Source organism: Artemia sp. Qi Xiang Cuo, chromosome 13 (genome assembly GCF_049724085.1).
Source record: "Artemia sp. Qi Xiang Cuo chromosome 13, ASM4972408v1, whole genome shotgun sequence".
Classification (NCBI taxonomy): Eukaryota; Metazoa; Arthropoda; class Branchiopoda; order Anostraca; family Artemiidae; genus Artemia; species Artemia sp. Qi Xiang Cuo.
In genome coordinates, this window is record NC_142806.1 from 29,275,712 (window position 1) to 29,300,463 (window position 24,752).

The 24,752-nt window shown below is 37.3% G+C and overlaps 1 protein-coding gene across 1 annotated transcript in view; it reads left to right on the plus strand.

Moving 5' to 3' along the window:
• The window catches only part of Snup (snurportin-1), a 118,809-nt gene that overhangs the window by 25,919 nt on the left and 68,138 nt on the right, over window positions 1-24,752 (plus strand). The window contains exons 3-4 of the mRNA XM_089098797.1: window positions 3,020-3,086; window positions 22,199-22,336. Coding sequence (XP_088954923.1) covers window positions 3,020-3,086; window positions 22,199-22,336 — 205 coding nt within the window. The remainder of the gene's footprint in view (window positions 1-3,019; window positions 3,087-22,198; window positions 22,337-24,752) is intronic.

Consider the following 24,752-nt stretch of genomic DNA (forward strand, 5'->3'; position numbering starts at 1 on the left):
ACCTTATTTTACCGAATTTGTTTCAGCAGACAAAGTGCCCTTCAATGACTCTGATATTTCTTCAGAGCAGGTTTTAATAATTCTCCGTGACCTTTCCATTAATAAAGCTCCAGATATAGATGGTATTTCTAACGCTTTCCTTCAAAAGACAGCCACGTGTTTAGCTGAACCTCTTGTTTTTTGTTTAACCATTGTCTATTGAGTGGTAAATGCCCCTTAGCGTGGAAAAAAGCGGTCGTAAAGCCCCTCCATAAAGGAGGATCTAAGTCCCAATTTGCAAATTATCGTCCAATCTTAAACATCTAAGTTTTTTCGAGAGTTCTTGAAAAGATTATTTTATATTGGATACAGGATTACTTCAAGCGAAATAAATAATGGCATCCGTCACAACATGGTTTCAGAAAAAAACAGATCATGCAATACGCAGTTGCTTGAAGTTATAAAAGATTTCCAAAATATGGCTGATTTTGGTTTGGAGTTTGATTGCTTGTACATCGACTTCAGTAAAGCGTTTGACAAAGTTTCGCTTAGTTTGTTGCTGGGAAAACATTGAAAATTATGAACTAGGCACTAGACAGTATAAATTTAGCGTGGATTACAGATTACTTATCAGGCCGTTCCCGGCAAGTTATAGTCGGTAGTGCACTTTCAAGTGAGAGCCCGATTTTAAGTGGTGTACCACAAGGCAGTTGTTTGGGCCCAGTGTTATTTTGTCTGTTTGTCAATGATTTGCCTGAAATAATTCGTCACTCCACTGTCAAACTGTTTGTGGACGATGTAAAACTGTATAAAAGTGTTCCTTCCCGGTAGACGGCGCCTTATTCAAGAGGATCTGAATGGTGTAAATTGAACTCCAATGATTGGTGTACATTGAACTCCATGTTTTTAAACCATCAAAAATGTTTCGTACTTCATTACTCTTCAAAATGCTCGACTTATCATTGTTTTCTTGGTGATACACCTGTTTCATCTGTGGATTCAGTAAGGGATTTAGGTATTCACTTGGATAACCAATTGAAGTTCCACAAGCATGTGCCAACAATTTCGCGAAATGCTAGTTACAATCTGCTTCAAGTTAAGAGAAGTTTCGGGAAATTTATCCTTCACACTTTTGACACTACAAGACAAAAGTGCACCCGGTGGTAGAATATTGTTCCTCTGTGTGGTATCCGACATGGAAATGTGACTCTCAGTAAATTGAAAAGGTTCAACATCGGGCGTCAAAGTTTGTGCCATACTTGAGTTATTTACCGTATCAGCGTCGACTGCAACGTTTGGGACTTCCTTCCCTGGAGTTTTGATGGGACAGGATTGACCTGATCAATACGTTCCGTATTATGAAGGGTGTCGATAATGTGGACTGGGCTGACTTCTTCAAGCTTAGTAATTACTCAGCAACTCGACAAAACTCGTATAAACTGTATCAGCCGCGAATGCACAAGAAAATAGGTCAATGTAGCTTTATTAACCAAGCAGCAAAACTTTGGAATAGTTTACCTGATACTGTAGTTTCTGCGCAAACGGTGCAAACATTTAAGAGTGTTCTTTTTGAAACTGAGTTCTATGGAAAAATAGTTTCTGTAATATAGTTGGTTTTTACTGAAGAATCTTTATTTTTTTTTTTTTTTTTTTTTTGGTGTTTTGCAGTTTTGCTGTTTGATTTGTCATCTCTTGTGTTTGTATTTGTGACAAGCCTATGGCTTTCTCCTGTATTGAATAAAATAAATAAATATAGTAATACAAAGTCAAGACAAACCCAAGATTTCTGTAACAGAAGTATTTTACAAAAGTAAAATAGAAACATCCAAATAGGTATTGTTCAACACAAACATTTATTTTGCTACAGCGAATACAATCACTACTGAAGTAATATTTTCAAACCGGGACATGATTATTATTCCAGTCATGCCTGGTACATAAATCCTTTGGGTGGACTCTAAGGAGGTGAAGAAACTTGCATTTTGAACTAAGATATTTACTTTAGTTACCTTAGATATTTATCCTTAGTTGCACCAACATTAATTTTAGTTTTCACAGTAGGAGAATAGAAATAACCCTGCTACAGAGCAACAGTACTGCTTTCGTTTTTTTTTGCGATTGCAAGTTTTTTGCCTCTCTAAGAGAAGGAAATAAAAAAAATGGTATGAGATCTTAAAACAGGGAATTTTTTTCTGAAGCTTACAAAATTCCCAGTAGTTTTCCAGAAAAATAGATCGTTTTCTAGCCTATTAAATAGTATAAACAAAAAGAAAAACTCACGCAGTTAAATTCTTATGGATCATTTAACGTCATACTTTTTTTTGTAATGGGATCGATTTTCTAACCTATGTTAAATTTCATGTCGCTTTCATGACAGTTAATAATTGTAGTACCCTAAATCAAAGCCTTAAACATAAGCTGTATGGCTATTATCACCCTAAATCATTGAGAAGAAAACGGCAGGGATTTGCAATTTTTCTTAAATAGCAATATCACAGGCATGCAATATATAAAATTTGTTTTTTTCAGAAAGAGGGGTGCTGTTCATGAAGTTAAACTTTAAAGCAAAGAAGATTTTGGTCTCAAAATAGACAATAAAAATGATAATAGTGCCAGTTGCATGTAGCTTTACTTAGAACTTCTAAAATAAAGGACCTATTTTACCAAATCTAATATCTAATATTTAGCCATTTGGAAATTAGGACCAAAATCTCCCAAAACTTTTTGAATTAAGACGATATTTAAACTGAAAAATGAAACCTAACACAATATAAACAGCATACGAGCATGAATGAAGCCTTTTTTTCTAATTAACATGTTTTCATTCATTGAAAAAATAGAATGGTTTAAGAGTTAATTTTTTTATCTTGTCAAAGGCTAGTTATTAAATAAAAATTCCAATTCTTTCATGTTAAAAGTTGTCTCATTTTGTTATTCCCCTATTCCTCCCATATTTATTTTCTGAACTGCCATTTTGTTCCTAGTTACGAAATATGTTTATGAAATATGTTTTTGGTGCTCCGTAAATTTTCTTTTGTAGATTGCGAGAAGATGCTTTAAACAAACTGCGAGGAATTGTTGAAAACGACGTAGAAGAAGAATCATATGTAAGTTGTTTCTAAATTGAGACTTGAAAATAAATTATTAACCTAAAGTTTTACTAAAGACTACAAAACTTTTCAAGCATAGTGATTACGTGACGTTGCTGTGTGAGTTTTGGCTGCTGTGTGTTATTGATAGTGACATTCTATGAATTTCTTGAAAATTTCAAAAAAAGAAAGACTCTTCTGAAGGTATTCTTTATTTTCAGCATAATATTGATGGCTGGAAAATTGAATTTTACAACTCTGATTTGAAATAGAATTCAGATCAGAACCCCGTCATTGGGTGACGTGAAGTCCGACTGCTGCATCAAACTTTGACTCTGAAGAGAACTCACCTTAACGAATATTGAATTTGTTGAAAACCTGTCTTCTGAAAAAAACTCAATTTTGCTATTTAAGAAAAGTTGTAAATCACGTTTTCTTTTTACTGATTTTGGGGCAAACTTATATTTAAGGCTTCGATTTAGGGAACATTAATTATTAACTGTCGTTAAAGAAATTTTGAAAAAAAAAACACAAAAATTATACAGATAGCAAAAAAAGCAATTTTTTTAAAGAAGCACTTAATAACATATTAAATGTACGCGATAAGTGTTGAATATACAATTGTGTAATGTAAGGGTTTAATACTATATAAAGCGTATTCAAATACAAAATAAATAAGAATAAGAATCTTTTTGCCGATATCTGAGCTCATCCTGCTATGCCCCAAGCTCTCAATCTCTAAGAGCTCAAGATCTCTATAGGGGCTCAAAATGACTCAACAACATCTTACTCGGCAACATGAAAGCGGTTTCTCCAAAAGAGTGGAGTACGGTGAAATATCACCCATTCTTCAAAACATTTTTTTTGCATCCCATTTGTTTTAGTATTCAAAGAATTCCCAAAAGAAGATGTATAAAATACCATAGTTGCATCATCTTCATTAAAATACTAGGTAAATGCTTGCTACGTAAATTTGTCTGACGTCTAGCATATCTCATAATTACAATACGTTTTGTCTTTAGCAACATACTTAACAACCGAAACCTCGGTTTTACAGAGAGTGCGACGAATAAACAGAAAAGGGTATCTTATTTGACGGTTTGATTGTGGTACCCCTAGAGCCCCATCTACAATGAGATTTTACTAATACAGAGATTAGGCTAGTGCTAATATGAGCCACTCGGATTTTCCATAGAATTCTCTGATTGGATGAAAAATTCTGATTGACTCAAAGTAGAGCTAGCTAAATCTCGGTATTAGTAACATATCATTGTGAATGGGCTTAAGTCTCACTACCTTAGCCTCATCTGAATTTGGACAATTAAATAACAGCAACGCAGTTTTTTTGGAGCACTGGACAGAATATTAGTAAAGAAATCATTTTCTATTAAAGAACAAAATGTGAATGGCTCAATAGTCATTGGTTATATTGAGAAGAGAAACATGTAAGTCTTGGGGATGAACTAGTTGCAATAGATGGATGAGTATTAGCATCACAGTTCTTATGGAATGTCAGAGATTCTATTATAGTTTCTTTAATCTCTTTATGAACAGGAAGTTTATTCTTTAATATATCTTCGTCAAGACGGTCACACATTTTAAGTTTAAACCACTAAGTGTACCACGAGTAGAGGGAGGTGACGAAAATCTGGCCCTTTTGCTAGCATTATTCAAATATATGACAGTAGAATGAATAACCTAACTTGATTAGAATTTGAGTTCCAGACTAATATGCCTGCTTAACGTGATACTGCCAAAATAATGAAACCGTTTTATGAAATATGAGTATCTAGCAAAATATTGGCAAGAATATGGAAAATATTCCGAAGGATGAATACACATAATTTGGGCAAGTCAAATTGACCGCACCTTTTTAATGCTACTGCAACTTTGACAGCTTTATATAGGCTACATGATTTGTTATTCATTTAATGATAGGCTACTGAACAATGTAGTGATGGATTCGGGAGCACCGTAAGCCTTACTTAAGGTGGGCTTTTTCAGGACGATTGTGATGGTTGAAATTTCAATTTTGAAACTCGAACGAAAGAAAAGAAAAGAAAAATGTAACGAAGCCGTTTTATTTATATAGTGTAATCTTCATTAACAAAACATAGTTTTCATTTCTTTATAAAAGGACATAAATATTATAAAATAGTTGTAAGTAAAATTGGTGCCAAAATTGTGATTAATTTTGAAAGGTAGCTTTGATACAATAACTTAGCCCACGCTTGGGTTTTTCGATTAAAATAAAGGATTACTTGAATTGATACAATTTTGCAAAGATAAGTTAATTTATTCCTGTCCAATAAAATTGAGGATTTCTGAAGCGAAAACGTGTTAGAAGGATTTTGAGTATCCTTCTGGTTGGCAAAGTATTTTCCTACATAAAATTTCCTAAAGTATAAAGGAATACTAATGGATTAGCGGTAAACATAGTTTTATGTATGTGACGCAGAACACTAATGGATTAGCGGTAAACACAGTAATGTGAATGCGACGCAGAAACTTATAGTCGACCTGATTGAGATTTTGTAGTGTCAGGTACGAAGCATGAGTTCATTCATTGCTGTTCAGTGAATTGGGACAGTTCTGTTCACAAGGTGGAAGTATTTTGGGTATCGTTCTGGTTGGTGAAATATTTTCCTGAAAGAAATTGTCCCAATTTCGCAGAAACTAATAGTCAACCTGATTGAGGTTTTGTAGTGTCAGGTACGAAGCATGAGGTAACTCACTGTTGTTCTGTGAATTGGTCAGTTCTGTTCACAAGGTGGAAGCATTTTGGGTATCGTTTTGGATGGTGAAGTATTTTCCTGCAAGAAATTGTCCAAATGTATAAAGGAACACTAATGGATTAGCGGTAAGCACAGTTTGTGTATGTGACGCAGAAACTAATAGTCGACCTGATTGAGGTTTTATAGTGTCAGATACGATGCATGAGGTCACTCATTGTTGTTTTGTGAATTGGTCAGTTCTGTTCACAAGTTGGAAGCATTTTGGGTAGCGTTCTGGTCGGTGAAGTATTTTCTTGCAAGAAATTGTCCAAATGTATGAAGGAACACTAATGCATTAGCGGTAAGCACAGTTTGTGTATGTGACTCAGAAACTAATAGTCGACCTGATTGAGGTTTTGTAGTGTCAGGTACGAAGCATGAGGTCACTCATTGTTTTTTTGTAAATTGGTCAGTTCTGTTCACAAGGTGGAAGCATTTTGGGTAGCGTTCTGGTCGGTGAAGTATTTTCTTGCAAAAAATTGTGCAAATGTATAAAGGAACACTAATGGATTAGCGATAAGCACAGTTTGTGTATGTGACGCAGAAACTAATAGTCGAACTGATTGAGGTTTTGTAGTGTCAGGTACGAAGCATGAGGTTACTCATTGTTGTTCTGTGAATTGGTCAGTTCTGTTCACAAGTTGGAAGCATTTTGGGTAGCGTTCTGGTCGGTGAAGTATTTTCTTGCAAGAAATTGTCCAAATGTATAAAGGAACACTAATGGATTAGCGGAAGCACAGTTTGTGTATGTGACGCAGAAACTAATAGTCGACCTGATTGAGGTTTTGTAATGTCAGGTACGAAGCATGAGGTAACTCATTGTTGTTTTGTGAATTGGTCAGTTCTGTTCACAAGGTGGAAGTATTTTGGGTATCGTTTTGGTTGGTGAACTGTTTTTCTGCAATAAATTGTCCAAATGTGTAAAGGAACATTAATGGATTAGCGGTAAGCACAGTTTGTGTATGTGATGCAGAAACTAATAGTCGACCTGATTGAGGTTTTAGTGTCAGATGCGAAGCATGAGGTCACTCATTGTTTTTTTGTGAATTGGTTAGTTCTGTTCACAAGTTGGAAGCATTTTGGGTAGCGTTCTGATCGGTGAATTATTTTCTTGCAAGAAATTGTCAAAATGTATAAAGGAACACTAATGGATTAGCGGTAAGCACAGTTTGTGTATGTGAAGCAGAAACTAATAGTCGACCTGATTGAGGTTTTGTAGTGTCAGGTACGAAGCATGAGGTCACTCATTGTTGTTTTGTAAATTTGTCAGTTCTGTTCACAAGGTGGAAGCATTTTGGGTAGCGTTCTGGTCGGTGAAGTATTTTCTTGCAAAAAATTGTCCAAATGTATAAAGGAACACTAATGGATTAGCGATAAGCACAGTTTGTGTATGTGACGCAGAAACTAATAGTCGAACTGATTGAGGTTTTGTAGTGTCAGGTACGAAGCATGAGGTAACTAATTGTTGTTTTGTGAATTGGTCAGTTCTGTTCACAAGGTGGAAGCATTTTGGGTATCGTTTTGGTTGGTGAAGTATTTTCCTGCAAGAAATTGTCCAAATGTATAAAGGAACACTAATGGATTAGCGGTAAGCACAGTTTGTGTATGTGACACAGAAACTAATAGTCGACCTGATTGAGGTTTTGTAGTGTCAGGTACGAAGCATGAGGTCCCTCATTGTTGTTTTGTGAATTGGTCAGTTCTGTTCACAAGGTGGAAGCATTTTGGGTAGCGTTCTGGTCGGTGAAGTATTTTCTTGCTAGAAATCGTCCAAATGTTGTATAAAGGAACACTAATGGATTAGCAGTAAGCACTGTTTGTGTATGTGACGCAGAAACTAATAGTCGACCTGATTGAGGTTTTGTAGTGTCAGGTATGAAGCATGAGGTAACTCATTGTTGTTCTGTGAATTGGTCAGTTCTGTTCACAAGGTGGAAGCATTTTGGGTCGCGTTCTGTTCGGTGAAGTATTTTCTTGCAAGAAATTGGCCAAATGTATAAAGGAACACTAATGGATTAGCGGTAAGCACTGTTTGTGTATGTGACGCAGAAACTAATAGTCGACCTGATTGAGGTATTGTAGTGTCAGGTACGAAGCATGAGGTCACTCATTGTTGTTTTGTGAATTGGTCAGTTCTGTTCACAAGGTGGAAGTATTTTGGGTATCGTTTTGGTTGGTGAAATGTTTTTCTGCAAGAAATTGTCCAAATGTATAAAGGAACATTAATGGATTAGCGGTAAGCACAGTTTGTGTATGTGATGCAGAAACTAATAGTCCACCTGATTGAGGTTTTATAGTGTCAGATACGAAGCATGAGGTCACTCATTGTTTTTTTGTGAACTGGTCAGTTCTGTTCACAAGGTGGAAGCATTTTGGGTAGCCTTCTGGTCGGTGAAGTATTTTCTTGCAAGAAATTGTCCAAATGTATAAAGGAACACTAATGGATTAGTGTAGTGTCAGGTACGAAGCATGAGGTCACTCATTGTTGTTTTGTGAATTAGTCAGTTTTGTTCACAAGTTGGAAGCATTTTCGGTAGCGTTCTGGTCTGTGAAGTATTTTCTTGCAAAAAAATTGTCCAAATGTATAAAGAAACACCAATGGATTAGCGGTAAGCACAGTTTGCGTATGTGACTCAGAAACTAATAGTTGACCTGATTGAGGTTTTATAGTGTCAGATACGAAGCATGAGGTCACTCATTGTCCAAATGAAATTGTCCAAATGTATAAAGGAACACTAATGGATTAGCAGTAAGCACAGTTTGTGTATGTGACGCAGAAACTAATAGTCGACCTGATTGAGGTTTTGTAGTGTCAGGTATGAAGCATGAGGTAACTCATTGTTGTTTTGTGAATTGGTCAGTTCTGTTCACAAGGTGGAAGCATTTTGGGTAGCGTTCTGGTCGGTGAAGTATTTTCTTGCAATAAATTGTCCAAATGTATAAAGGAACACTAATGGATTAGTGGAAGCACAGTTTGTGTATGTGACACAGAAACTAATAGTTGACCTGATTGAGGTTTTGTAGTGTCAGGTACGAAGCATGAGGTCACTCATTGTTGTTTTGTGAATTGGTCAGTTCTGTTCACAAGGTGGAAGCATTTTGGGTAGCCTTCTGGTCGGTGAAGTATTTTCTTGCAAGGAATTGTCCAAATGTATAAAGGAACACTAATGGATTAGCGATAAGCACAGTTTGTGTATGTGACGCAGAAAATAATAGTCGAACTGATTGAGGTTTTGTAGTGTCAGGTACGAAGCATGAGGTAACTCATTGTTGTTTTGTGAATTGGTCAGTTCTGTTCACAAGGTGGAAGCATTTTGGGTATCGTTTTGGTTGGTGAAGTATTTTCCTGCAAGAAATTGTCCAAATGTATAAAGGAACACTTATGGATTAGCGGTAAGCACAGTTTGTGTATGTGACGCAGAAACTAATAGTCGACCTGATTGAGGTTTTGTAGTGTCAGGTACGAAGCATGAGGTCACTCATTGTTGTTTTGTGAATTGGTCAGTTCTGTTCATAAGGTGGAAGCATTTTGGGTAGCGTTCTGGTCGGTGAAGTATTTTCTTGCAAGAAATTGTCTAAATGTATAAAGGAACACTAATGGATTAGCGGTAAGCACAGTTTGTGTATGTGACCCAGAAACTAATAGTCGACCTGATTGAGGTTTTGTAGTGTCAGGTACGAAGCAGGAGGCCACTCATTGTTTTTTTGTGAATTGGTCAGTTCTGTTCACAAGTTGGAAGCATTTTGGGTAGCGTTCTGGTCGGTGAAGTATTTTCTTGCAAGAAATTGCCCAAATGTATAAAGGAATACTAATGGATTAGTGGTAAGCACAGTTTGTGTATGTGACGCAGAAACTAATAGTCGACCTGATTGAGGTTTTGTAGTGTCAGGTACGAAGCATGAGGTCACTCATTGTTTTTTTGTGAATTGGTCAGTTCTGTTCACAAGGTGGAAGCATTTTGGGTAGCGTTCTGGTCGGTGAAGTATTTTCTTGTAAGAAATTGTCCAAATGTATAAAGGAACACTAATGGATTAGCGGTAAGCACTGTTTGTGTATGTGACGCAGAAACTAATAGTCGACCTGATTGAGGTTTTGTAGTGTCAGGTACGAAGCATGAGGTAACTCATTGTTGTTCTGTGAATTGGTCAGTTCTGTTCACCTGGTGGAAGCATTTTGGGTAGCGTTCTGGTCGGTGAAGTATTTACTTGCAAGAAATTGTCCAAATGTATAAAGGAACACTAATGGATGAGCGGTAAGCACAGTTTGTGTATGTGACCCAGAAACTAATAGTCGACCTGATTGAGGTTTTGAGGTGTCAGGTACGAAGCATGAGGTCACTCATTGTTGTTTTGTGAATTAGTCAGTTTTGTTCACAAGTTGGAAGCATTTTGGGTAGCGTTCTGGTCTGTGAAGTATTCTCTTGCAAAAAAATTGTCCAAATGTATAAAGGAACACCAATGGATTAGCGGTAAGCACAGTTTGTGTATGTGACTCAGAAACTAATAGTCGACCTGATTGAGGTTTTATAGTGTCAGATACGAAGCATGAGGTCACTCATTGTTTTTTTGTGAATTGGTCAGTTCTGTTCACAAGTTGGAAGCATTTTGGGTAGCGTTCTGGTCGGTGAAGTATTTTCTTGCTAGAAATTGACCAAATGTAAAAAGGAACACTAATGGATTAGCGGTAAGCACAGTTTGTGTATGTGACGCAGAAACTAATAGTCGACCTGATTGAGGTTTTGTAGTGTCAGGTACGAAGCATGAGGTCACTCATTGTTTTTTTGTGAATTGGTCAGTTCTGTTCACAAGTTGGAAGCATTTTGGGTAGCGTTCTGGTCGGTGAAGTATTTTCTTGCAAGAAATTGCCCAAATGTATAAAGGAATACTAATGGATTAGTGGTAAGCACAGTTTGTGTATTTGACGCAGAAACTAATAGTCGACCTGATTGAGGTTTTGTAGTGTCAGGTACGAAGCATGAGGTCACTCATTGTTTTTTTGTGAATTGGTCAGTTCTGTTCACAAGTTGGAAGCATTTTGGGTAGCGTTCTGGTCTGTGAAGTATTTACTTGAAAGAAATTGTCCAAATGTATAAAGGAACACTAATGGATGAGCGGTAAGCACAGTTTGTGTATGTGACCCAGAAACTAATAGTCGACCTGATTGAGGTTTTGTAGTGTCAGGTACGAAGCATGAGGTCACTCATTGTTGTTTTGTGAATTAGTCAGTTTTGTTCACAAGTTGGAAGCATTTTCGGTAGCGTTCTGGTCTGTGAAGTATTTTCTTGCAAAAAAATTGTCCAAATGTATAAAGAAACACCAATGGATTAGCGGTAAGCACAGTTTGCGTATGTGACTCAGAAACTAATAGTCGACCTGATTGAGGTTTTATAGTGTCAGATACGAAGCATGAGGTCACTCATTGTTTTTTTGTGAATTGGTCAGTTCTGTTCACAAGTTGGAAGCATTTTGGGTAGCGTTCTGGTCGGTGAAGTATTTTCTTGCTAGAAATTGTCCAAATGTAAAAAGGAACACTAATGGATTAGCGGTAAGCACAGTTTGTGTATGTGACGCAGAAACTAATAGTCGACCTGATTGAGGTTTTGTAGTGTCAGGTACGAAGCATGAGGTCACTCATTGTTTTTTTGTGAATTGGTCAGTTCTGTTCACAAGGTGGAAGCATTTTGGGTAGCGTTCTGGTCGGTGAAGTATTTTCTTGCAAGAAATTGTCCAAATGTATAAAGGAGCACTTATGTGTATGTAGCACTTATGGAGCACTTATGTGTATGTAAGAAGCACAGTTTGTGTATGTGACGCAGAAACTAATAGTCGACCTGATTGAGGTTTTGTAGTGTCAGGTACGAAGCATGAGGTCACTCATTGTTGTTCTGTGAATCGGTCAGTTCTGTTTACAAGGTGGAAGCATTTTGGGTAGCGTTCTGGTCGGTGAAGTATTTTCTTGCAAGAAATTGGCCAAATGTATAAAGGAACACTAATGGATTAGCGGTAAGCACAGTTTGTGTATGTGACGCAGAAACTAATAGTCGACCTGATTGAGGTATTGTAGTGTCAGGTACGAAGCATGAGGTCACTCATTGTTGTTTTGTGAATTGGTCAGTTCTGTTCATAAGGTGGAAGCATTTTGGGTAGCGTTCTGGTCGGTGAAGTATTTTCTTGCAAGAAATTGTCCAAATGTATAAAGGAATACTAATGGATTAGCGGTAAGCACAGTTTGTGTATGTGACGCAGAAACTAATGGTTGACCTGATTGAGGTTTTGTAGTGTCAGGTACGAACCATGAGGTCACTCATTGTTGTTTTGTGAATTGTTCAGTTCTGTTCACAAGGTGGAAGCATTTTGGGTATCGTTTTGGTTGGTGAAGTATTTTCCTGCAAGAAATTGTCCAAATGTATAAAGGAACACTAATGGATTAGCGGTAAGCACAGTTTGTGTATGTGACGCAGAAACTAATAGTCAACCTGATTGAGGTTTTGTAGTGTCAGGTACGGAGCATGAGGTCACTCATTGTTGTTGTGTGAATTGGTCAGTTCTGTTCACAAGGTGGAAGCATTTTGGGTAGCGTTCTGGTCGGTGAAGTATTTTCTTTCAAGAAATTGTCCAAATGTATAAAGGAATACTAATGGATTAGTGGTAAGCACAGTTTGTTTATGTGACGCAGAAACTAATAGTAGACCTGATTGAGGTTTTGTAGTGTCAGGTACGAAGCATGAGGTACCTCATTGTTGTTTTGTGAATCGGTCAGTTCTGTTCACAAGGTTGAAGCATTTTGGGTAGCGTTCTGGTCGGTGAAGTATTTTCTTGTAAGAAATTGGCCAAATGTATAAAGGAACACTAATGGATTAGAGGTAAGCACAGTTTATGTATGTGACGCAGAAACTAATAGTTGACCTGATTGAGGTTTTGTAGTGTCAGGTATGAAGCATGAGGTAACTCATTGTTGTTTTGTGAATTGGTCAGTTCTGTTCACAAGGTGGAAGCATTTTGGGTAGCGTTCTGGTCGGTGAAGTATTTTCTTGCAATAAATTGTCCAAATGTATAAAGGAACACTAATGGATTAGTGGAAGCACAGTTTGTGTATGTGACACAGAAACTAATAGTTGACCTGATTGAGGTTTTGTAGTGTCAGGTACGAAGCATGATTTCACTCAATGTTGTTTTGTGAATTGGTCAGTTCTGTTCACAAGGTGGAAGCATTTTGGGTAGCCTTCTGGTCGGTGAAGTATTTTCTTGCAAGGAATTGTCCAAATGTATAAAGGAACACTAATGGATTAGCGATAAGCACAGTTTGTGTATGTGACGCAGAAAATAATAGTTGACCTGATTGAGGTTTTGTAGTGTCAGGTACGAAGCATGAGGTCACTAATTGTTGTTTTGTGAATTGGTCAGTTCTGTTCACAAGGTGGAAGCATTTTGGGTATCGTTTTGGTTGGTGAAGTATTTTCCTGCAAGAAATTGTCCAAATGTATAAAGGAACACTTATGGATTAGCGGTAAGCACAATTTGTGTATGTGACGCAGAAACTAATAGTCGACCTGATTGAGGTTTTGTAGTGTCAGGTACGAAGCATGAGGACACTCATTGTTGTTCTGTGAATCGGTCAGTTCTGTTCATAAGGTGGAAGCATTTTGGGTAGCGTTCTGGTCGGTGAAGTATTTTCTTGCAAGAAATTGTCTAAATGTATAAAGGAACACTAATGGATTAGCGGTAAGCACAGTTTGTGTATGTGACCCAGAAACTAATAGTCGACCTGATTGAGGTTTTGTAGTGTCAGGTACGAAGCATGAGGTCACTCATTGTTTTTTTGTGAATTGGTCAGTTCTGTTCACAAGTTGGAAGCATTTTGGGTAGCGTTCTGGTCGGTGAAGTATTTTCTTGCAAGAAATTGACCAAATGTATAAAGGAATACTAATGGATTAGTGGTAAGCACAGTTTGTGTATGTGACGCAGAAACTAATAGTCTACCTGATTGAGGTTTTGTAGTGTCAGGTACGAAGCCTGAGGTCACTCATTGTTGTTTTGTGAATTGGTCAGTTCTGTTCACATGTTGGAAGCATTTTGGGTAGCGTTCTGGTCGGTGAAGTATTTTCTTGTAAGAAATTGTCCAAATGTATAAAGGAACACTAATGGATTAGCGGTAAGCACTGTTTGTGTATGTGACGCAGAAACTAATAGTCGACCTGATTGAGGTTTTGTAGTGTCAGGTACGAAGCATGAGGTAACTCATTGTTGTTCTGTGAATTGGTCAGTTCTGTTCACATGGTGGAAGCATTTTGGGTAGCGTTCTGGTGAATTTTGTTTTGTGAATTGGTCAGTTCTGTTCACAAGGTGGAAGTATTTTGGGTAGCGTTCTGGTCGGTGAAGTATTTTCTTGCAATAAATTGTCCAAATGTATAAAGGAACACTAATGGATTAGTGGTAAGCACAGTTTGTGTATGTGACACAGAAACTAATAGTTGACCTGATTGAGGTTTTGTAGTGTCAGGTACGGAGCATGAGGTCACTCATTGTTGTTCTGTGAATTGGTCAGTTCTGTTCACATGGTGGAAGCATTTTGGGTAGCGTTCTGGTCGGTGAAGTATTTTCTTGCAAGAAATTGTCCAAATGTATAAAGGAACACTAATGGATTAGCGGTAAGCACTGTTTATGTATGTGACGCAGAAACTAATAGTTGACCTGATTGAGGTTTTGTAGTGTCAGGTACGAAGCATGAGGTCACTCATTGTTGTTTTGTGAATTGGTCAGTTCTGTTCACAAGGTTGAAGCATTTTGGGTAGCGTTCTGGTCGGTGAAGTATTTTCTTGCAATAAATTGTCCAAATGTATAAAGGAACACTAATGGATTAGTGGTAAGCACAGTTTGTGTATGTGACACAGAAACTAATAGTCGACCTGATTGAGGTTTTGTAGTGTCAGGTACGAACCATGAGGTCACTCATTGTTGTTTTGTGAATTGTTCAGTTCTGTTCACAAGGTGGAAGCATTTTGGGTATCGTTTTGGTTGGTGAAGTATTTTCCTGCAAGAAATTGTCCAAATGTATAAAGGAACACTAATGGATTAGCGGTAAGCACAGTTTGTGTATGTGACGCAGAAACTAATAGTCAACCTGATTGAGGTTTTGTAGTGTCAGGTACGGAGCATGAGGTCACTCATTGATGTTTTGTGAATTGGTCAGTTCTGTTCACAAGGTGGAAGCATTTTGGGTAGCGTTCTGGTCGGTGAAGTATTTTCTTGCAAGAAATTGTCCAAATGTATAAAGGAATACTAATGGATTAGTGGTAAGCACAGTTTGTGTATGTGACGCAGAAACTAATAGTTGACCTGATTGAGGTTTTGTAGTGTCAGGTACGAAGCATGAGGTCACTCATTGTTGTTTTGTGAATTGGTCAGTTCTGTTCACAAGGTGGAAGCATTTTGGGTAGCGTTCTGGTCGGTGAAGTATTTTCTTGCAAGAAATTGTCCAAATGTATAAAGGAACACTAATAGATTAGCGGTAATCACTGTTTGTGTATGTGACGCAGAAACTAATAGTCGACCTGATTGAGGTTTTGTAGTGTCAGGTATGAAGCATGAGGTAACTCATTGTTGTTCTGTGAATTGGTCAGTTCTGTTCACAAGGTGGAAGCATTTTGGGTAGCGTTCTGGTCGGTGAAGTATTTTCTTGCAAGCAATTGTCCAAATGTATAAAGGAACACTAATGGATTAGCGGTAAGCACAGTTTGTGTATGTGACGCAGAAACTAATAGTCGACCTGATTGAGGTTTTGTAGTGTCAGGTATGAAGCATGAGGTAACTCATTGTTGTTCTGTGAATTGGTCAGTTCTGTTCACAAGGTGGAAGCATTTTGGGCAGCGTTCTGGTCGGTGAAGTATTTTCTTGCAAGAAATTGTCCAAATGTATAAAGGAACACTAATGGATTAGAGGTAAGCACAGTTTGTGTATGTGATGCAGAAACTAATGGTCGACCTGATTGAGGTTTTGTAGTGTCAGGTACGAACCATGAGGTCACTCATTGTTGTTTTGTGAATTGTTCAGTTCTGTTCACAAGGTGGAAGCATTTTGGGTATCGTTTTGGTTGGTGAAGTATTTTCGTGCAAGAAATTGTCCAAATGTATAAAGGAACACTAATGGATTAGCGGTAAGCACAGTTTGTGTATGTGACACAGAAACTAATAGTCAACCTGATTGAGGTTTTGTAGTGTCAGGTACGGAGCATGAGGTCACTCATTGTTGTTTTGTGAATTGGTCAGTTCTGTTCACAAGGTGGAAGCATTTTGGGTAGCGTTCTTGTCGGTGAAGTATTTTCTTGCAAGAAATTGTCCAAATGTATAAAGGAATACTAATGGATTAGAGGTAAGCACAGTTTGTATATGTGACGCATAAACTAATAGTAGACCTGATTGAGGTTTTGTAGTGTCAGGTATGTAGCATGAGGTCACTCATTGTTGTTTTGTGAATTGGTCAGTTCTGTTCACAAGGTGGAAGCATTTTGGGTAGCGTTCTGGTCGGTGAAGTATTTTCTTGCAAGAAATTGTCCAAATGTATAAAGGAAGACTACTGGATTAGAGGTAAGCACTGTTTGTTTATGTGACGCAGAAACTAATAGTCGACCTGATTGAGGTTTTGTAGTGTCAGGTATGAAGCATGAGGTAACTCATTGTTGTTTTGTGAATTGGTCAGTTCTGTTCACAAGGTGGAAGCATTTTGGGTAGCGTTCTGGTCGGTGAAGTATTTTCTTGCAATAAATTGTCCAAATGTATAAAGGAACACTAATGGATTAGTGGAAGCACAGTTTGTGTATGTGACACAGAAACTAATAGTTGACCTGATTGAGGTTTTGTAGTGTCAGGTACGAAGCATGAGGTCACTCATTGTTGTTTTGTGAATTGGTCAGTTCTGTTCACAAGGTGGAAGCATTTTGGGTAGCCTTCTGGTCGGTGAAGTATTTTCTTGCAAGGAATTGTCCAAATGTATAAAGGAACACTAATGGATTAGCGATAAGCACAGTTTGTGTATGTGACGCAGAAAATAATAGTCGAACTGATTGAGGTTTTGTAGTGTCAGGTACGAAGCATGAGGTAACTCATTGTTGTTTTGTGAATTGGTCAGTTCTGTTCACAAGGTGGAAGCATTTTGGGTATCGTTGTGGTTGGTGAAGTATTTTCCTGCAAGAAATTGTCCAAATGTATAAAGGAACACTAATGGATTAGCGGTAAGCACAATTTGTGTATGTGACGCAGAAAATAATAGTCGAACTGATTGAGGTTTTGTAGTGTCAGGTACGAAGCATGAGGTCACTCATTGTTGTTGTGTGAATTGGTCAGTTCTGTTCACAAGGTGGAAGCATTTTGGGTAGCGTTCTGGTCGGTGAAGTATTTTCTTGCAAGAAATTGACAAAATGTATAAAGGAAAACTAATGGATTAGAGGTAAGCACAGTTTGTGTATGTGACCCAGAAACTAATAGTCGACCTGATTGAGGTTTTGTAGTGTCAGGTACGAAGCATGAGGCCACTCATTGTTTTTTTGTGAATTGGTCAGTTCTGTTCACAAGTTGGAAGCATTTTGGGTAGCGTTCTGGTCGGTGAAGTATTTTCTTGCAAGAAATTGACCAAATGTATAAAGGAAAACTAATGGATTAGGGGTAAGCACAGTTTGTGTATGTGACACAGAAACTAATAGTTGACCTTATTGAGGTTTTGTAGTGTCAGGTACGAAGCATGAGGTAACTCATTGTTGTTTTGTGAATCGGTCAGTTCTGTTTACATGGTGGAAGCATTTTGGGTAGCGTTCTGGTCGGTGAAGTATTTTCTTGTAAGAAATTGTCCAAATGTATAAAGGAACACTAATGGATTAGAGGTAAGCACTGTTTGTGTATGTGACGCAGAAACTAATAGTAGACCCGATTGAGATTTTGTAGTGTCAGGTACGAAGCATGAGGTAACTCATTGTTGTTCTGTGAATTGGTCAGTTCTGTTCACATGGTGGAAGCATTTTGGGTAGCGTTCTGGTGAATTTTGTTTTGTGAATTGGTCAGTTCTGTTCACAAGGTGGAAGTATTTTGGGTAGCGTTCTGGTCGGTGAAGTATTATCTTGCAATAAATTGCCCAAATGTATAAAGGAACACTAATGGATTAGTGGTAAGCACAGTTTGTGTATGTGACACAGAAACTAATAGTTGACCTGATTGAGGTTTTGTAGTGTCAGGTACGAAGCATGAGGTCACTCATTGTTGTTTTGTGAATTGGTCAGTTCTGTTCACAAGGTGGAAGCATTTTGGGTAGCGTTCTGGTCGGTGAAGTATTTTCTTGCAAGAAATTGTCCAAATGTATAAAGGAACACTAATGGATTAGCGGTAAGCACTGTTTGTGTATGTGACGCAGAAACTAATAGTTGACCTGATTGAGGTTTTGTAGTGTCAGGTACGAAGCATGAGGTCACTCATTGTTGTTTTGTGAATTGGTCAGTTCTGTTCACAAGGTGGAAGCATTTTGGGTAGCGTTCTGGTCGGTGAAGTATTTTCTTGCAATAAATTGTCCAAATGTATAAAGGAACACTAATGGATTAGTGGTAAGCACAGTTTGTGTATGTGACACAGAAACTAATAGTCGACCTGATTGAGGTTTTGTAGTGTCAGGTACGAACCATGAGGTCACTCATTGTTGTTTTGTGAATTGTTCAGTTCTGTTCACAAGGTTGAAGCATTTTGGGTATCGTTTTGGTTGGTGAAGTATTTTCCTGCAAGAAATTGTCCAAATGTATAAAGGAACACTAATGGATTAGCGGTAAGCACAGTTTGTGTATGTGACTCAGAAACTAATAGTCCACCTGATTGAGGTTTTGTAGTGTCAGGTACGGAGCATGAGGTCACTCATTGATGTTTTGTGAATTGGTCAGTTCTGTTCACAAGGTGGAAGCATTTTGGGTAGCGTTCTGGTCGGTGAAGTATTTTCTTGCAAGAAATTGTCCAAATGTATAAAGGAATACTAATGGATTAGTGGTAAGCACAGTTTGTGTATGTGACACAGAAACTAATAGTTGACCTGATTGAGGTTTTGTAGTGTCAGGTACGTAGCATGAGGTCACTCATTGTTGTTTTGTGAATTGGTCAGTTCTGTTCATAAGGTGGAAGCATTTTGGGTAGCGTTCTGGTCGGTGAAGTATTTTCTTGTAAGCAATTGGCCAAATGTATAAAGGAATACTAATGGATTAGCGGTAAGCACAGTTTGTGTATGTGACGCAGAAACTAATAGTCGACCTGATTGAGGTTTTGTAGTGTCAGGTATGAAGCATGAGGTCACTCATTGTTGTTCTGTGAATCGGTCAGTTCTGTTTACTAGGTGGAAGCATTTTGGGTAGCGTTCTGTTCGGTGAAGTATTTTCTTGCAAGCAATTGGCCAAATGTATAAAGGAAAACTAATGGATTAGCGGTAAGCACAGTTTGTGTATGTGACGCAGAAACTAATAGTCGACCTGATTGAGGTTTTGTAGTGTCAGGTATGAAGCATGAGGTAACTCATTGTTGTTCTGTGAATTGGTCAGTTCTGTTCACAAGGTGGAAGCATTTTGGGAAGCGTTCTGGTCGGTGAAGTATTTTCTTGCAAGAAATTGTCCAAATGTATAAAGGAACACTAATGGATTAGAGGTAAGCACAGTTTGTGTATGTGATGCAGAAACTAATAGTCGACCTGATTGAGGTTTTGTAGCGTCAGGTACGAAGCATGAGGTCACTCATTGTTGTTCCGTGAATCGGTCAGTTCTGTTCACAAGGTGGAAGCATTTTGGGTAGCGTTCTGGTCGGTGAACTATTTTCTTGCAAGAAATTGTCCAAATGTATAAAGGGACACTAATGGATTAGCGGTAAACACAGTTTGTGTATGTGACGCAGAACTTATAGTCGGCCTGATTGAGGCTTTGTAGTCTCAAGTGAGTAGCATGAGGTCACTCATTGCTGTTCAGCGAATTGGGTCAGTTGTGTTCACAAGATGAGTCTCATTTAGTTCCCTATGTGTCGTGTTATCTGATGACGATTGTTGACTAAAGTAATATTTTCAACTGGGACCATGAAGCTTAGGTGCATAAAATTTTGTATGGATTGTCTTGCCATTACTGCAACCTTTTTCGGGTAATATTTTAGCTTTCTAGATTGTTATGAAGCATTGAAGTGGCTCTACCAATGAAGTGATTATTATCAGCTATCAAAGAGAATTCGTATTTCCTCATGTGTTCCAATTTACTCAAAACGTGAATTATCAATATTGCGGGAAAGTAGGGAAAAATGTAGTTCAGTTATACAATTTTTTGTTCTCTGTCTGCCTTACCCACTTGTCGAATTTTTCGCTATACCAGTATTCCAAAAATAGAGTAATTATTTATGCAGATTATTTATGAAACTGGATGAACGCTCATGCCAAGATGGTATGTGTGAACTAGTAACAGAGATGCAAAAAATTATAATAGTAGTAGTAAAGAAAGACAAGCAAAACAGAACACTTAATAAAGCAAAGACTTACTGCAAGGACTTTAAAAAAAGCAAGTATTTGACACGTAACAGCCCCCGCCCCCTGTCCAGATAAAAGAAGTATAACAACGATTAAAAGATTAAATATATAAACACTGAAGTTTATAACAATTTTTGTATCGATTATTAACATGATTATTACCAGTACAATATTTTTTTAAACCCCTCTTTGCTGCACTTTCGTAAGTACTTCCATCGTTCTACGCTTTTATGAAGGTTATAGTTTTCTCTAAGCTATTATGACAAACCTTGAAAGGAAACAAAGGTACACAAGCCTCTTTCTTTAGCAGCCTTACAATCCATCACAGAAAAGGAAGTGCAACATTATTGGGATGTGTGCTGAGCATTGTGATGTGTGCATAATTGTGTGGTCGATAAAGGATGCTGCAAGTATTGAAGCAGCTTCGAAGTGATTCAAAAGAAATATACAATTTATGTTTAATAAATGTGTTTATATAAAACAGGTGAAAAAAAATGAAAACACTGGAAAAAAAGACGAAATAATGACGTTTTCAAGTTTTATTCAAGTGTCTTCAGGTATAACTGCTGCTTTTTTGGGTCTTTGGTTCTTTCGCTCGCTTTTTTATGAGGACTATCATCTCGTTTTCATCAGGTTTCTACTATTACTATAAATGCGAAGATATTTTGCCGAAAAGAAATATATAAGTCCTCTATATTATAGTCCTCTATAGTCGTTTTATATTACAAGTTTTAGCTATAAAACGGATATTCTCGTATCTCATTTATTTTACTGAAGCGTTTTTGCCAGGATAAAGAAGATGACGTAGAAAAATATGCAAGCCACTTTTATCAGAACTTGTAAGATTATTTGGTAACAGTACAGTAATTACATCCTTGAAGTCACTCTATTGTATTTAGGAGGTTTTATCACGTTTGTTTCATTTGCCATGTTTCACCAATTCATGTTTTGGATTTTGGAACTTGTTTTTTTTTTATCAGACCTTGTTAAAAAAAATTATGTATTTTCAGGAAATCTGGGAAAAGTGCTTGAAAGACTGTAGACATTTATTACTACTTAAAAGGTTAAAGCACCTAGTTATTTTTCTTAAGCATTCAGCACTTCACAAAAGCTGTACTCTGACATATTCTCTAGCACTTGGATTTGTAATCATATGGTACTTGGAACACAAGTAGCTGAAGTACTTTAGAAGACAAATAGGAATTGGGTGATTTTGGCCGAATTTGTTGTTATACGAAATTATAATATTTTCTCAAAGTTTTTAGAACTAGGCAGTTGAAAGGCCCATTGTATGAATATCAAACATGGCATTCTCCCTATCTCTGAAAAATGAAGACACTTAAATTGCTCTTGTTGAAAAAAATATGGAAAATATAGCCAAAGAGAATATTAATTCGCAAGTTTGTTATTTAGGCCTACACTTTGGTCTTTTGAATTGTTGAATTTTGTTCGAAAAATATAAAATTACTGGGAAAAACAGAAATAGTTATGTATTCCCCCTTAGCGTACATTATTAAATGGGACTACTAACAAAGATTTTATCTAGGGAGTAATAGGGGGGGGGGCTCTTCGTTTACTCTGATTTATTAGATAGTCTAGACATCCCTGTTCGGTAATTTACTGAGTGTTACCAGGGGGGGGGGGTAGTAGATTTCTTGTCCTCTTTTTTACCAGTATTTATCCTTTGTGTTTAAACCATGTTTTTAATGGTTTGTAACATTATTTACATAAATACTAACCATCCCCCCGTTTGCTAAAATAATATTCTTAAAGTGTCCAGAAAAAGTTTGCACTATCGAAATAAATAGTTAATGTCTAAATTAGTAAGTTTTATGATTTTAGACTCCTCGATTTTACCGAAAGTTTGAAGGTGCTTTAATGATATCAGAGTGGCTGGAAGAAATACCAGATTCACTGGAAGATGAATGGATTGCAGTTGTTTGTCCTGTGGGCCAAAGATGCCTTGTAGTTGCATCTCAGGTATGTGTTTTCTTTATAAACCTTAAATAATCATTGATCAGACGCCAAAATTCATTCAAATATTTGCACTGATGCATTTCCATATAAAACTTTTTTTTATGTGTAGGAAATTATAACCAATATATATCACATATTTCTGCGTTAGTGATGCTTTTCGGGTCTATTGAAGTATTCCCACTCAGTCGGCAGAGCAATAAAAAACGAATGGAATTGGTTTACTAGCTAACCTTTAAGAAAAATTAATTCATGTTAAGAAACAATTTTAACCACTTCTACTTTCTGTTCAGTTTGCATTTTGCTTCTCTTTTTTGTCGCATGATTATTTCCTGTGTTGGTTGTTGGTGGGCGTGGGTACTTCTGCGTTTAGTCGCACATTTTCTTAAAATTCATTTTTGAGTTAAATTAAATGAAAAAAAACAAGTTTTTTTAACTGAAAGTAAGGAACGACGTTAAAACTTAAAACGAACAGAAATTATTCCGTACATGAAAGGGGCTATCCCCTCCTCAACGCCGCGCTCTTTACGCTAAAGTTTTTAATTGTTTAAAAAAAATAGAGTTGTGAGAAAGACAAACTTTAGCGTAAAGAGCGAGGCGTTGAGGAGGGTACAGCTTATTTCATATACGGAATAATTTCTGTTCGTTTTAAGTTTTAACGTCGTTCCTTACTTTCAGTTAAAAAAACTTGTTTTTTTTATTTAATTTTTGAACGTTTTTGAATTAATGCAGGTTTTGATTTTGGCTCACCGAGCATGAATAATTAAAACAAAATTTGAATATTAATTTTACTTTTATTTGGTTAAATGGCTTTCTCGAAACCTGTTTAATTTTATTTACGAACGTCTTTATTAGTAATAAATATACGTAACTTACGAATTAACTTGCTTAACGAACTTCTATATTAATATATTTTTAATACGTATATTAGAGGGTTCGCCCCCTAGTCAATACCTTGCTCTTTAAGCTAAAGTTCGAATTTTGTTCCAATTCTTTAAAAATGACCCCTTAATTACAAATGCCTCTGATTAAAATAAATAGCTATTATGAAATTACTAAACAATTTTTGGCTTAAAGAGCAAGGTATTGACTAGGGGGTGAACCCAATCATATACGTAATGTTTTCTGTCGTTTGAAGTTTTGATGTTGCTCCTTACTTTCAGTTGAAAACTTGTTTTTTTTTATATATAATTTCTTATCTTTTTTTTAAATAATGCTGGGAAATCCGGCGCCCCCTTCATAGCAATGTCCCTTCCCCCATGAAAACTTACTGTATGAAAATTTCCTCCCGCATACCCCCCCCCGGCACCCCCCCCCCCCCCACCACCACTACCAGAAAAAATCCCCCCTGAAAACGTCTGTATACTTCCCAATACTACTACTAACACTACTAACAACTCATTGCAGCACCAGGCCACCTGAGGCCAAAAAAGCTATGTAAGCTCCTCCTCCATCCCAATCTCTTCAAAGCCTCCCTTTTTACACCCTTCCAGGAAGTTCCCATTTCCATTCAATATTTCTTTATGACGACATCCGCCCACTCTCAACGAGGACCACTTGCTTTCCGTTTATCCCTAGATGGTTGGCCGAAAAGAACAATCTTCGGCAATCTGTCATCCTTCATCCGCACAACATGCCCTAACCACCTCAACCTTTCTTTCATTATAGACCTAGAAAGCGGTATTGAACCACATTTTTCGTATAGCCTATTGTTTGAAATACGGTCAGTCAGCCGGGTACCCAGAACAATCCTTAAGCAATTTCTCTGGAAAACGTCTAGCAAATCTTCATCCGCTTTTTGGAGCGTCCATGTTTCAGAGCCAAATTTGAACACTGTCATCACTGTAGCTTCTAATATTCTAATCTAGGTTTGCATACTTATCTTACTTTTCTTCCAGACTTTTTTTAACTGTGAAAAAATACACTGATCCTTGGCTATTCTATTTTTAACAACTTCCCTGCTCCCACCGTGTTTACTAATAATTCTACCGAGGTAAGTGAAGCTTCCCACCTGATCAATCTTTTCATTACCCAACGTCACATTTTCACCTTCACTTATTCCTAGCCATAGCGACTTAGTCTTCCTAACATTAATTTTCAAACCAATTCTAGCACCCTGAACTCGCAAAACCTCTAAAACTTCATTCATTTTGCTCACACTTGAATCTAGGATGCTTAAATCATCAGCATAATCTAAGTCCAGGAGACTTTTTCCTCCCCATTTGATTCCGTGGTCTCCCATTGCCTTTCCTGTGCTCCTTAAGACACAGTCCATCAAAATAATCCATACAAAGGGGGATAGAGTACAACCCTGCTTAATTTCCGATTTAATACAAAACCAGCTGCTAACCTCCTTTCCTACCTTAGCCGCAGCAGTGTTATTCTCGTACATAGCACTAATCACTTTAATGTATTTGTCTGG